General features: G+C 29.9%; 1 protein-coding gene across 11 annotated transcripts in view; it reads left to right on the forward strand.

The window, feature by feature from the left end:
* The window catches only part of mask (multiple ankyrin repeats single KH domain), a 58,980-nt gene that overhangs the window by 37,694 nt on the left and 5,687 nt on the right, over window positions 1-15,599 (forward strand). For 8 of the 11 annotated variants that reach the window (XM_014415418.2, XM_014415426.2, XM_014415423.2 and 5 more), the window contains 13 exons: window positions 125-257; window positions 339-470; window positions 565-874; window positions 1,249-1,478; window positions 2,029-2,279; window positions 4,981-5,100; window positions 5,201-5,371; window positions 7,986-8,115; window positions 8,223-8,304; window positions 8,712-8,804; window positions 10,568-11,031; window positions 12,328-12,489; window positions 14,318-14,569. In XM_014415418.2, coding sequence (XP_014270904.1) covers window positions 125-257; window positions 339-470; window positions 565-874; window positions 1,249-1,478; window positions 2,029-2,279; window positions 4,981-5,100; window positions 5,201-5,371; window positions 7,986-8,115; window positions 8,223-8,304; window positions 8,712-8,804; window positions 10,568-11,031; window positions 12,328-12,489; window positions 14,318-14,569 — 2,530 coding nt within the window. The remainder of the gene's footprint in view (window positions 1-124; window positions 258-338; window positions 471-564; window positions 875-1,248; window positions 1,479-2,028; window positions 2,280-4,980; window positions 5,101-5,200; window positions 5,372-7,985; window positions 8,116-8,222; window positions 8,305-8,711; window positions 8,805-10,567; window positions 11,032-12,327; window positions 12,490-14,317; window positions 14,570-15,599) is intronic. The other 3 variants (XM_014415421.2, XM_014415419.2, XM_024359409.2) reach the window with 3 other exon arrangements.

Genomic DNA, 15,599 nt, shown 5'->3' on the forward strand with positions numbered 1-15,599 from the left:
ACATTGTATTCCAACAGAATTAGGTCATTACAAAAAAATGAACGATCATAATGTTTTGTTTCAATTATGTATTTTTTATTACAAGTATTGGTGATATTTATTAATATTTTCTTTTGTTATCTAGATCGGCCCAAGTGGAAGTCAAAAATAAGAAGGGAAACTCTCCATTGTGGTTAGCTGCAAATGGTGGCCACCTTGCTGTAGTGGAACTTCTATATAATGCAGGCGCTGATATAGACTCCCAAGACAACCGAAAGGTATTGTATTCAAAATTAAAATTGTGTTTTATTTATTTTTATATTAAATGGTCCATTGTGTTTTATTTCTGTATTTTCTAGGTTTCTTGTCTCATGGCTGCATTTAGGAAAGGTCATGTTAAAGTTGTTAAATGGATGGTTAATCATGTGATGCAATTTCCTAGTGATCAAGAAATGACTCGATACATCTCGACAGTGAATGACAAAGTGAGTGTGAGTGGTATAACATTATAGCTTGTTTAGTTTTTGTTCACTAAATTAAACATAAATGAAAAATTGATAAATATTTATATTTTCACTGTAACAGGAACTTCTAGAAAAATGTCAAGAATGTACAAAAATTATAAGAGCGGCCAAAGATCAGCAGGCAGCCAAAGCTAACAAGAATGCTACTATCCTTCTAGAAGAATTGTATATGGAGAAAACGAGAGAAGAAAGTAAAAGGGCTGCAGCAGCCAGGCGCAGGGAGAGAAAGAAGAAGAAAAAACTGGAGAAGAAAGAAGAAAAACGGAAATTACAAGAAGAAAACCAAAAAAATGAAAGGTATGCAAATACTCCAGCTGTAGAAGAAGATGAAGAACCTGAGAATGAAGATGAGGATAAACCTGGAATTAAAGGTAAATTTCATGAGAATTTAAAATGGTTATTGATTTTTATTTAAATTTCACTATTGGGCTGTATTATCTTGGTTTGTACAATATACATAAAGTTTTTATTAAATGTAAAGCCAAGAAAAAATGAGAAAACTGAATTTTATAAAGTTATACTAGGGTAAATCTAAGAATTTAAATCATTTATATATTTGAAAATTAAGTGATAAAGTGAGAACTATTTAAATATCAAGTAAAAAGAAATTATCATTGGAAAGGGAATTTTAGTGTGAGATGTAAAGATATTTTTAAAAGATTAGTAATACATTTGAGTTAGTTGGATAGAAGAGTTGTAAGGTTCAGTTCCATTAGGTTTTATTAATAAGTATATTTATTTTTAGCTAAAGTAAATGAGGTGATTGAATCTCCGGCACGAGCTGGTGAAGGAGAAGAAGGTGATAGTGGAATAGATGCAAATTCTCAAGGCTCTTGTTCGTCCAATGAAGTGAAGGCAGGAGCCGGAAGGCGGAAGGAAAAGAAAAAGAAAAAGCCACCTCCCGGGCAGCAGCAAGTGATATCCACCCCTAATACAACTTCACTTCCATCCACTTCTACCAAAACTTCAGAAAATGTTTGTAATCATTTCTTATTTACTATCATTCATTTATTTAATTTTACAACAGAATCCCTCATAAATATTTGCTCTCATATTATTTGACCTGTTTCACTTAAAAAATTTGATTTTAAGAAATGTATGAATCTAAAATTGATTTGATCAATGGCGTTAATAATAATTTAAATTAATAAATGGCATTAGAACAAACCCTCAAACTTCTGCTTGTTCAACGGCCCTCACATTACCGAACTGAACTTCAACTTATTATTTCAATAATAAGTTTGTTTCTTGTGAAAAGCAACCTTTAATATTATTCTTGGAATTATACTATATTGGAAAAAAATATATTAGGGTGTAACTTTTTTTATTACTAAGTTTTTAATAAACAAATGACAGCAGTTAAAACTAGGCAATTATGCAATATTCCTTTTATTTTGCATGTATTGACTACAATATTTTTAATAGCATTTCTTAGCCCTTCATAGCATTTTTAGAGGTGTTATTTTGATATTAATGTTGGTTGGCTTATGAATAACATTATATTAATTTAATTTTTCATTTATAGGAAAGGCGGAATGTAAATAACATCAATAGCAATAAAAGTTCGGTTACTCCCAGTAATGCTATGTCCAAGAGCCAAGAACCTGCCCTCACCAAAACTGATAAAAGAGAAGAAAAAGGAGGAGGTAGAGGAAAGAAAGGAAGTGGAGGTCTTGTTTTCGAACCAACAAGGCACCCTGCCGAAAGAGAGGACTTTGAAGCTACTGGTTCCGACTCGTACCTCCCTGCAACCAAAGGGAAGAAGATATCATATATGTAATTTCTTGAATATTATGATTTTTTTTATTTAAATGACTTACAACTTAAAATTAATTATTGTATATCAATTCTAAATTAAAATATTAAGTACTGCAGATGATAAAGAAAATGTTCAATTTAATTGAGCATATAATATGATACTATTCATGAAAAAAATGTTCCATGTATACATGAGCCTCTTAATAATAATTATATAGTAGTAAATAGCCTGCTGTTTACCTGATGCTCTCAACAAAACATCAGGCGAGCAATGAAGTGCCTTTGGCCGAGCTATTACATAAATAGACTGTTATTCTCACAAGTCCTGGTCCAAGAGATCTTTGAAGCGAAAAACTAATGGTTGCTAAGGGTACGGTTGATGTACATCAAACAACTTAAGGGGCAACAGTTACATGCTTACTGACTATATAATACAATTAGTGCTGCCAATGCTGTTGACCAAAAAATACCCGCTCTTGGAAAATCAGTGATGTCGTTATAACTGCAATTATAATCGTTGCAGTCAGGATTGTAATGTTGTACTAGCTCTAGTGTGGCAGTTGATAGTACAATTAATGTCAGTGAAGCAACTGTCATATTAACTATTTTATATATATTGTAATAATAAAAATTATTTAAAATAAATAAAAAAGAATTTTAATAGTTTTAACTAAATTCTCATATCTAAGGTATAGTTTTGAAGATGACAAGGTCAAATAAAAAGATTGAATACTAAATAAATATGATAATTTTTATTTTATTGTATATAATATTATAGACTCCTAATCTCAGGGCGGGTTTCTAGGCAATCAAAAAAAGACTTTTCTGCTATTAACACTTAATTAAATTAATCTCTCTTTTACAAATTATTTAATTTTAGGTAGAACTAAACGAACCAATTTCATAGAATCTTCTTTTGATGATTTTCTCAACAATCTAACACTGACTATTTACAATCTTTCAGTAAACAAGCACTAACGAAACAAAGCACTGGTCCTCTTACAGTTTTTTACTCACTTCCCATCCACCGAAATGTGTTGTTTGGCGATCCAAACATAGAATCCTTAATTCTTCTTGGGTGACTCTTCGATGTCCTCTTTTTTTAGATGTCTCCCCTTGAGCTAGACAAAAGATGAATGAGGCCCTCCTCATCCAGGAAACATCATTCACCGCCCACACCTAAGCAATGAATCAATTCCAAAAACCAAGTTTTCTTCCTTCCCCTTCTCTAGGTTTTAGTTCTCAACATCAATTGTAGCACTACAGTTTTGAGTTTTTTCTTATGATTTCCTTTATGATTAATTTTCTTTAATACTTATTCTTAACTTCTAGTTTTCCTTAAATGTACTGTAATTTCAATTATGATGGCAAGTTAAAAGAAAAGTTTTTAAAATATTTGAATCTGCTCAACATGGCCTAAAAAATAACTATTTACTCACAAAAGAGGATATAACACTATATATATGCCTTGACAGTGACCAAATACTCCAAAATTATAAATATCACAGGTCTAAAAAATAACTATTACAGCATTCTCCTATGTTCTAAAATTCAAATAATCCACCCCGGCTCCAAAAATAAATACAACCCAAACTCCAAATACAAATCCGACCCTGGCCCCAAAAACACATCCACCCAGCCCCAAACTTCAGTCCCAAATGATCTATGGTTTAAAGTACGCCTATGTTCTGAAATTCAAAATCTAAGGAAAAATAATAAATTGTTAGTTTTAGTTAGGATTAACTAAAAACACTAATTGAAAGACTTGGCATTAGCACTCTACATGCAATGTAAAGCCTTATTGCCTTACCAATTACTTGCTAAAGTGAAAAAAATACGTGAATGTTAGGTAAAAAAAAAAAAAAAAATACGTTGTTAGCTCTGATTACAATACATCTAACAATTAACAGTCAAAAACAAAAAAAAGTCTAACCGAAATAACAAAATCCTTTTGAATTGTTAATTATTTTTAATTAAGAATAATTCTTATTCTTCAATTAAATCTAAATTTAAAGAACTTTGAGAATTTGTAATAATAATTTATGTATAATAACATTTTTTGGTGAATAAATGTATTGTAGGAGAAAAATAAATTTATAGGGCATCTGAATAAGTTATATTTTGAGTTTTTTTTTCTTCTGTTTGTATGAAAATGACTTGTTAAGATTTACTGTGTTTTTTCTTTTATATGATGCAGTTATGGTTCTGTGGCTATTAAAGTCTGATGACTCTCGACAAATTAATCTAAACGGTTATTGAGGTGTTGATAGTTGACCGTCGATTACTAATTGGAGAAGATGGCTGAGGGGGGTCAGCAAAGAAAACAAATAAACAAAAAATTATTTATTTATGCCGACGTTTAGACCTGAGTTTGAGGTCTTCATCAGAGCTATAGAATAAAAAGAAATAACTACCATCATTTAGAGAAATATAGAATTGAAAAGAAATAGTATACTAACAAATTTGGAATCATACAAAATATTGAATTGAATAATACAAAATAGTTGTTTGATAACTATGTAATTAGACAGTAGTAGATCTGCTATTATTTCTAAACCTTTCGAAGATTATGAAAATGTAGTTAAAATTTAGTATAGATTGGTTCAGTGGTTTTCGCCATTACAAAATTAAGTTTTCCTTTTAGTACAATTTTTTTCAAATTATATGTTTCATGTAATTATTCTTTAAAAATGGATTTTTTTTTTTAATTTTGTTTCAGCTCCTATTGTGATGACATGATTACTCCTTCCAAAGGGAGCACGGGAGGTGTGAGTGGTAGCTCTTCAAGTCCGAAGCAAGGTGGCAAACGTGATGAAGGGTGGAAGGAAGTTGTGAGAAAGTAAATTATACAAATTAAGAATTTGTTTTTATTAAGAACTACTTTTTTTTATATACATTTCATATGTAATAATATCTTATTCATTTAATTTTGTCTTCAGGTACCTTAATTCACCTTTTCGATCAAAAAAGGTGTCAGTTCCTCTTAATGCTATCAGTAGGGTAATAGGCAGAGGAGGTAGTAATATTAATGCGATCCGAACGGCAACAGGGGCCCATATTGAAGTTGAGAAGCAGAGTAAAGGCCAGGGTGAGCGTATCATCACTTTGAAGTGAGTACCATAATACTTATTTTTTAAAAATGGAGTATAGTATATATGAAAAGTTGGGAATGAGACTTGGACAATCTAGCATTTTTGTGAAAATTGAGTTTATATGTTTTATTTTTTAAAAAAGTAAATATATTATACCTTTATAATTTATAAAAATATAAATATTTTTCTTTGTTTAGAAAAATTAAATTATCCATTTAATATTTTTGTTAGAGATATTAGATTCAGTAAGAACCATTATAATGCCAATTAATTACTGTTGAAGTTGGTATTTTCAAATTATGCTAAATGGAATAATGTAAATATATCTTACAATTTTTTTTTTCTATTATAAGTTTGTTAGGACCAACAAGATAATATAAATTGTCTTTTTATAAAAACAATAACAGTAAAAAAACAAGTTTTTTGATTAGAAAGTAAAACAGTACGACATGCTTCATTAATGTAGTTGACAAATTTTGAATTATGATTTTAAAATCAACCATTTATTTTGAAAAAAATCTCTGTACAAGGGCTCAAAGGGTAAAGTCAGGGTGAATGGAAAGAAGTTTAGGTGCTTTGATATGAAGAGCTGTGTCAAACAGGGAGATAGTCTGGGCCCTCTTCACTTTATTGTTCTGATGAACGATGTATTGAAAATATGTAAAAGAAGGATGACACGAACAGTAGTAGGGAAATGGAATTTCGTGAGAGAACAATTCTTGCTCAGACACTTCTATATGCCGATGATATTGTAATCATAGTGGACTCCATCCAGAATCTTCAGCAAGCTGTAATGGATTGGGAAGCGGAGCTGGTGAGAAAAGGCATGATTATAAATTCAAGTAAAAGCAAAGTTATGCAAACTTTTAGTTATGCAAAAAGTGGATCACACAAATTTGTTGAAGCTAGACCAAGAGGAAGGCCAAGGATGTGATAGCTGGATAATGTTGGATTCTATGAGGGCATTGGCATTGGCAATGGACCGGGACAGATGAAAAGCTTGGATCAAGGCACCTCCCAGCTGAGAGGCACTGAGGAGGAAGAAAAAGAAGTTATTTTGAACATTTATTTTAATAAACTGCATTAAACATATCTTTTAAAACCTTAGTTAAAGACTAGTATACCTGCTTCTAAAATTACTGTATTTAAATAATAAATAAGTATATACATACTGATATTTTCTTATTAGGAATAGTTTGTTTTCTGCGTTAAGGGATGTCAAATTTTTTATTAATAGGATATCGGTAGCAATATTTCAGGGACGTTGAAATTGCTCTGATTAACATTCATTCTCCATCCGAAGGCAGTGTTAAAGAGAGTAAATGCGAATTCTATAATAAATTGAAGGGTCTGTCATCACACTTTGGTATCCATATATCGAAACGGGTTTAACTGTGGGTGGTAAAATACCGGTGCTTGGGTATGCTTATGATTTGGTATTATCGGGTAAAGATAAAGAAACTCTTGAACCAAATACAACCACGTTAATAAACTACAGTAAGGAACTAGGTCCTGAAATAAATATGGATAAAACATAAAACATGGTTAACAGTAGAAATGTGAGCAATTTCGGTAATATAGATGTAGGAGAAAATACATATATAGGAAGATGGTCAGGGTTGCGGTCAAAAGTGAAACAAAAATAGTTTACAACTATTTTATTTTCCAACGTTTATATCAATCCTATATATCAATTTTTACGGTCCGGTATACATATATACATACATACAATATACATATACAATATACATATATACAATAGGAGAAAATACGTTTGAACAGATAGATAGGTTTAAGTATTTAGGTTCTACAGTTACTAGAAAAAACAAAATTGATGAGGAAATAAAAGCTAGGTTAAAGGGGGGAAATACTTGTTATTTTTCAATTTCGAAACTGTTTAGCTTGTGCCTTCTATCAAAAAAATTAAAAATTAGGATTTACAAAACTATTATCCTTCCCACTGTTCTTTATGGATGTGAGACATGGTCTCTTATACTAAAAAATGAATAGCGCCTTAAGGTTTTCGAAAATAAAGTATTCAGACCAAAAAAGGATAAATTCACAGGAGAATTTAGAAGACTACACAACACTAAATTAAGAGACCTAGTTATAGCATTGCGATGTGTAAGGTTGTAGGGATTGTAATAGTAATAAATTTAGATCCCTAAAATGTTAATAAACACTGAACTGACAGTTAAACGGCCAAGGGGTAGACCAAAACGTAGATGAGAGGATTGTGTTAAAACTGATTTAGTAGAATTGGGTTTGGAGGGGCATCACTAGAAGAATTTATGTAGAGGGCAATTGGTGGTATCGGCATCGAACAATCTGGTTTGTTAGGCCTTTATTATTATTATTATTGTACCTAATGATATAGTTTTAAAATAAACTCTCTGTTTTAAAACAACAGAAAATATCCTGTTAATTTAATTTATTGTTTCTTTGATTTTCATTGATAAAAAGTTTTATCTTAAGAAAAAGAAATTTGAAGAAAAGCATTGTGCATTGACTCTTTCAATGTTTTAACTATACTTTTCCTAATTAATTTTAAATTCTCTGCCTTGGATAATAATTAACAAATTAATTTTAAAAGGCTAATATTGGATATTTTAAATAATAGTTGTTGATTTAGGGGTTCCTCTGAAGCTACAAAGCAGGCTCACTCCTTGATTGCTGCGCTAATTAAAGATCCTGATGTTGACATTCTACAAATTTTACCAAAATCAGCAAAATCAGCTGCTGCTGTCTGGGAAAAATCAGTTGTAAGTGATTTTTTTTTTTTAATGGCTTAAGGTTGAATAATTCTTTCATAAACTAGCTATTAATTATAAATATCACCAATCGTAAGCATGTGATTTTTTTTTTCCAGAATACTGCTAAATCGAAGCCTAGCAATAAGACATCTCAACCTAGTGCAATAGTTTCATTGAGTAATAAAACTACTACCTCTGGTAAGCTTTCGTACTAAATTTTTATTGATAAGTATTACATCTTAATCCAAGTTATTATTTTCCTGCCTCTAATTTTATGAAAGAATCTCAGTTGACATAATTCAACTTTGTAATTTCAAAATTTTAAAACTTGATCATGTTCACTGAATTAATATAAATTGATCCTCCTTCTAAGAGCTGGAAGAAGATCTAAATTAAAACACTTGTTAATAAAGGTACTCAGATTTTGTTGATGAATCTATTAAAATAATTACTTTGAATGTTAGATATAGATTGAAGCCACAATATAATATTTAAAATGCTAATAAGTTATGATTTATTTATTTTTTATTAATCACATTTAATAAATTTTTGAAAAAATGTTCAAAGAAATCCAAATTTTTTCTATAAAGAATTCTTTTTTTCAGGTGTATTAACTAGTGTAGCTCCTTTAATACCACCTAGAAGCTCCGCATCCTCTTCATCCAGTAGGGTGACAGCACCTCGCCTTGCCTCTCATGGTTAGAACTATTCCTTTCTTTTCTCTACTCATGCTAATACTAATAGATTTTATTTGCTAATTCCTGAAAACCTTTAATATCAACTACCAAGTATATTATGTTTGATTTCAATTAATTATATTTAAAATAAAAAATAAATAAGATTTTCATAATTAAAAATTTCTCTCAAGCTATTGAACGTTAACTTAAAGTTCTAATTTAAACTCTGCTTCTTTAAGAAGGAAGATATACAGTTTAAAATCTTATAAAGTAATAAATTTATTTTCAATTAATAAACTTTCCTTTATTTTATTATTTCACTTAACATAGTTCCTTCTGATGTTTCAAGATATTCTTCCATCTTCAAGATATATATATTTTTTTCTATAAATGTTGTAACATTCTTTATATCAACTCCTATAGTCCAAATATATTATTAGCTAGAACTTAAATTTCAGTATTCTCTAGGTTACAGTAATAACTCAAAAATATAATAAAAGAAACACCCCTTAAGGAATATTATAAACTTAATAAACAGTTAAATAAAAGGTTTTGCTATTAATATATTTGGGACAATAGAATGTAAAGAATATTATAATATTTAGAAAAATATATATATCCAGAGATAATGGAGGGAATGTCCCGAATCTTCGGGAGAAACCATGTTAAGCAAAAGAATAGTATAAAGGAAAGTTTATTCATAGGAAATTTTTATCTCTTTATTAGAAATTTAAGCTCTATTATTGGGACTAACCAAGCTCATTAAATTCGATAAAATTTTCTATTTGATGTATAAATAATAAAATTAATATACCTAACTTTTAAATTTTACTGATTTTCTTCACAAAGTAAATATTTTTCCGACTTCTAGCTTCTTCTGGTATTATGCAATGACAGGTTTTGATTCATTGCCAAAAATAGTAGTTTGTCTCAAGATTGAGACTTTTTCTATAAGTAATATAATTTTTATGAGACAAGGGAGTGAATATCATTGGCCCAGCCTAACCGCACGGGATACTTACAGCAGACAGAGTATTTATTTAGCGTTTGACAAGCAAGATATAATGACAAGCTTTAATTAATTCATCCTTTATTCAGAAATCTTTCAGTGACTTTTATTTCCTAGTAGCTTATGGTTTTGTTTTATTGGATCTCATAGTGTAATGTACATTTAGTGATATTTTTTACATAAATATTATTAATGTAAGATTTATTATTTAAAAAGAAAATGTTGAAGTTAGAGATTACATATGGTTCATTGATTTTATGAAATTTTATACATTGGCTATAAATTATTTAAAAATAAATTTTGATCTGAATAATTAAGTGGAACAATGTTAGCTAGCATGCAGATTACATTTTAAGCTAATATACTAGATGTGTAATATTTAATAATTTTTTACCGATCGTTTAAATAGAAGACCCCTTTCTTTTCTACATTAATTTCCTTTTTATCATTTTTTTTTTTCCTTGTTGAAAATATGCCAGAACTAATTTGTTATTTAATTCTTGGATATTTTTATATAATCAATTTTCTTGGTATTTTAAATAACCTTACTTTTAAAGAAATGTACGTAATAAAAATAACTTGTGAAATTCTGCTTTTTTTTTTTTTTTAGCTTTTCCACCATCTTGAAGTTATTAGATTTTGGGGGTATTTCCATTCTTGTTAATTCATTTTCAAAAGCTTCTTATGTTTAATTATGATTGTTTTGATTCAAACTAAAAACATGAAATATTTTTTATCTAATTATGTTTCTCTACAATATGAAATATATTTTCAGTTGGTAAGAGGCAAGTTTCTGTATCCTCCTCAACATGCACCAAAACAACAATGTCATACACTGGGGCCATCATGACATCAGGGCGAGGAGGTAGTGGTACTTCTGTCTCTCTGAACAGTAGTAGCAGCAGTGGTAAACAGCCTGCCAGCGCAGTGACACAAACCTTCGCTGCCAAGCTGACGGAGCCGTCCCCACCGCAGCCTCAGCCGCAGCAGGCTGTGACGCAGCCCTCTACCGCCCCACCTGCGACTAGCATCGCAACAGAGGCAGTGGCGAGGCCGCCGTCACCACCTGCTGCGCTTCCGCCCACTCCCTCCCCACCAGCTGCTTTACCACCTCCACCACCAGCACCACAGATTAGTCTCGCTCCTCCTTCCTCAGCTTCGGTAGTTCCCTCCATCTCCTCTGCCCCCTCCACCACAGCAACGCTGGAGTATTCTCTCTTCAATGACACCTTTACAAAGGTAATCCTCTATTACTAATGTTCTAATTTTTTATTGCTAATTTTGTAACTGTAATAACAGTGAAATAATAGTGTTTGGTTGGGATCATGACATCAGTTAGCTACTTAAGTTTTAATTATCCTTGAATATGCCCATAAGATATTTTTATTTAAACTTAGTTAATTGAATTAATAAGCTTTAAGTATGGTTTAAAGTTTAATTCAATGAAGATAAATACTTCATAAGTGGGAACAAGTCATCTTCATGTTCTATTTGTGATCAGAAATAGATTTAAGTATTCTTGTATATTTTATTTAATTAACCTTCTTTTTAATTTTCACTTACACTATCAATTTCATTTTAATTTTGTTATTTAATGGGCATGTATAACCGCTTATCTTTAATTTGCAAAAGGAAGTAACTTAAGTATAATTTTCAGAATAGATTAATAATTTATTAATTTTTTTTCCCAACAATGAAGGAAGGTAGAGCAGCTATTTATTTATAAAGGAGGTAAAAAAAAAAATGTGAACTCAGGTAATCAAATTTTCACTCTTATTTTAGTTCATAGACTTAAAGGAACAAATTTAGTTTTTTCATCTGTCTACAATCAATAGGTGTTATAACATAATCAATTGAACTGTTTTTTTATAAAATTTACAGAGATTTTACTGGTTGGTTCCCATATCAATTTTATCATATTCCATCTACTCCTTTGGCTTACACATGGATAGATGTATTTTTCTAGGTACACCTATATTTCAAAAACGGCCTGACCAATACGGTTCAAATTTTGAGGGAATTTGAGGATATTTGAGTATAAATTTCATCAAATTCCATCTGCTCCTTTCGCTTCTCTATGCATGAAGGTATTTTTGCACACGTTTCAAACAAAGTTCCTCCTGTAGATTTTTTTTTTTTTTTTTACAAAACAACTCAAATTTGTTAAATAATAAAATTCATTCTTTGACCTTTGAATATGGGTAATCATGTTCATACTTATCCAGTAAAAATGATCAGGAAGTTATATTTCACCTATATACTAGGTAGACCTTATTTTGCATTCTCTCTACCAAAAGGTTTTAGTATTTTACTGTCTTTAACGGATACTATTTTAGTAAGTTATTTTCATCTATCTATTATTATTTTGTCATCAATTTAAACCAATCCCATGTAAAATGAAATTAGTCAATCATCAAACATGAAATCAACCTAAATATAATGTTAAAAAATACAATTTTGTAATGAGTGAAGCCTTGTTCTGTTTCTCTGAAATGATTTATTGAAGTCCAAATAAATTTATTGTGATGATTTCAGGTGGCTCAGCAGTCAATGTGGGGTAGGGAAAACGACTGCCAGAAAGGTATTAATTTTGCAAGTGTTGCTGCGACCGGAGCACCTAACTCCTCAGTATCACAATTACCACCCCCCTCAAATAAGTACCTGGATCCATCACCACCCCAGGTAGGTTTTTATCAAGTAAGTTCTTTGGTAAGTTTTTACCATCTTCTTTTTTATTATAATTTTGGCATTACAGGTTACTATGAGCCCAGTTCCGAAATTATCTGTTTTTTTATTAATAAATAATTTTATTTTGGACTAACTCATTTTCTAATTAAGAATATTTGGCTACATATCACTTTTTTAAGCCTGTCTGATGACATGAGTTAGTATTTTTTTATTTTAATTAATTATTGATTCTATAATCAAATGGACCAGTTACTCAGTTAAGTGTTAAAGGCTTGAATATGTAATATATAATGAAGGAGGAATGAAAGAATACAGTCTGTTCTCCTGCCTCGGTAGCTGCTATTGCCCTTACTCCTTCAGTCTTCCTTTATTTTAGTTTTAAAATTCTGAGTGTTAGTGAAATGATTGAATCTCTTATTAAGTCCAATTATTTAATCATTTGCTACTTGATCCTGTTATAATCCAGGCCTGAAATTGTTAGTAATTTCACTGTAACAGTTATTGCATAATTTTTATTTTTAAATATAAGACATAACTTTTAAGAAAGATTCTTATAAAATAGCAGTGAACTTGTAGCTCTTTTTAAAAACTTATATTTGAAACTTAAAACACAATTAAATATGTATATTACATTAGTATAGATTCCAAATTTATTTTTTTATTTAAAATCCTTATATGCTGGTTTTTGATTAGTGGTGAATTTAAGAACTTTGAAATTAATAATGAATATTTTCTTACTTGCAAAAATTGTTTTAGAAATTTTTTATTTTAATTCACAATTCATTAATAACAAACAAATATTTTATTCAAAATCTTATTTTTATTTGAATTTGTTTTTGAATATTTAAATAATTACTCTGTCTGTCTGGTACTACTGAATCTATTTTTATTTTTTTAAACTACTATCTATTATTCTAGTTAAAATAAACGTAGTTAAAAAATGATTTTGTTTCTCACAGGTAAAATTAAAAAAAAAAAATCTGGAAAAACTTTTAATATCATAATTTCAATGACATGTTGGTTTCATAAAGTAAGAAATTAATTTAATTAAAGCTCTTTTGAAATAAAAATTAATAGTTTTTATTGGAGGAAGATAGTCCAGGTGGCATTCAATTAAAGTATCAAAATAGTAAAAGAAGACTTTATTGTTAACCAATGTTTCACCCAACTGTGCAGGGCTAAATGAGAAAACAAGATATAAACATTTTAGAATTAAAGGAACATTAAAAATAAAAAACATTTCAAAACAATTGTTAAGTTTATAAAATTTATAGAAAAACTAAAATTATTAATAATAACAATATGAGGAAATATACTGTAGTTAGATTGGAGACAATTTGCTAATAAATATAACCTGGTGTGGTATAAGTTCTTAATATAGATTTAGACACATAAATTGTTGGAGAATACTCATTAAAACTAGTTTTAAATATGGCAAAGAACATAAGAAGTATTAAATAAGGTTAGATGTATAAGGTACAACAGATAGGTGAAGTAGATATGTTATAGTAATATGTAAAAGGGGATATTATGATATTGGAAAAAATAAACAATAATCATAATAACCTGAGAAGAAAGACGGGGGTAGCAGATAGAGGAAAGATCTATACTTCCTGACTGGGGACAGATTTTTTTATAATATGTAGATAAGTAAACTTGCAAGAGTATCTAATCTCATATCTAATATTACAAGAGGTAAATATATGCAATAAATTAGGAATTACAAGTATAACATAATATTTATCATTTTAACGTATAATATACTGTCAACTATCTTCTTCCAATAATAGTTTTTATAATTAAACATTCCTATTATTCATAAATTGATAATTCCTAGGTTGATGCGTCTAAAGCTCCTGGCTACCGAGGGAATGTGGTCTGCTCTCCTGTCTCTAAACCTGTTTCAGTAGCTGCTACAGCACCAACCCCTTCATATTTCCCACCCCCTACGGACCTACGACCACCACCTCTATACCAAGGTGCTGGTAATCAGGAGTTGGAATTTCATCCAGCAGCATCTCGCCTTAATCCAAGAGCACCTGATTTTTCAACTCAAGCCATCAAGCCGGTCTATCCTTACCTCGGCCAGGTTTGTTTTTATTTTATTAATTTGGTGTAGATTTTTCCAGTAGCAAAATTAGATAAGTTTAATATTTAATGTTTCATTTTAAAAATATTTTATTCTGACTATTGTCCCAAAAGCCCAAGAAGAGAACAAAATAAGTTATTTTACCCCAATTTTTATTACTTTAATGAAAACCTTACATAGTTTATAGTTTAAGTATGGAGCCGATTCAAAAAGAGAATACCATTCACTGTGGTTCACATGGTCTTTTTTTTATTTTATTTTTTTTTTATTTGATTCGTTGTTCTCTGTGATTGATTTCTTTTGAGGTATTTGACATTGGTATTCCTTTGTGATCCTCATTCAGAAGTAATGGTTTGGTAAATTCAGATATCCTCTTTCTTATTTAGTCCTAAGTAGATAATACATTTCCATTAAGTTTTATTTTATTTTTTCAATTCATCCTCTTTCTAACAGTGATATTTGCTTATTGGATATCAGCCTGTAGTGGATCACTTATCTTGAGATACCCAAGCATGGTTTCCTGTTGATTTCACTTCAGTATTTCTAACCCATACAAAATAGGGTCTGATCAATGCCCTGAAATATAATTTAAGCTTGACATAAAGGAAACTGATGGTGATAACTGTGTTCAAAAATAGGTGTGTGGTGCATTTCAGGTTATAATCTAAATAGTTATTAGAAGAGATACTGTTTATTACAAAACTACATTTATGTTAATCTGAGAAAATGTGAAAAACAATTTATTGGGAACCTTCATTTGGAAAATTAATCAATACCTAAATCCTTTACAATTGGCAAAGTAGAAATGTGGGGAAAAGGTATTCTCAGTGGTTAAATATCTTCCAAATAAAAAATTATATCACTTATTTTATTCTAAAATTTAGCTGTGTCAAGGAAAATACATTTACCCCTGCTTTAACAAAAGCTGAGAATGGAGTATGAGCATATTGCTATGGGACCATCTAGGTATCAACATTCATAATAGAATATTTATATGGGACCATCTAGGTATCAACATACACAATAGAAT

This window comes from Halyomorpha halys, unplaced genomic scaffold, assembly GCF_000696795.3.
Source record: "Halyomorpha halys isolate HHAL.00 unplaced genomic scaffold, Hhal_1.1 Scaffold100.1, whole genome shotgun sequence".
Classification (NCBI taxonomy): Eukaryota; Metazoa; Arthropoda; class Insecta; order Hemiptera; family Pentatomidae; genus Halyomorpha; species Halyomorpha halys.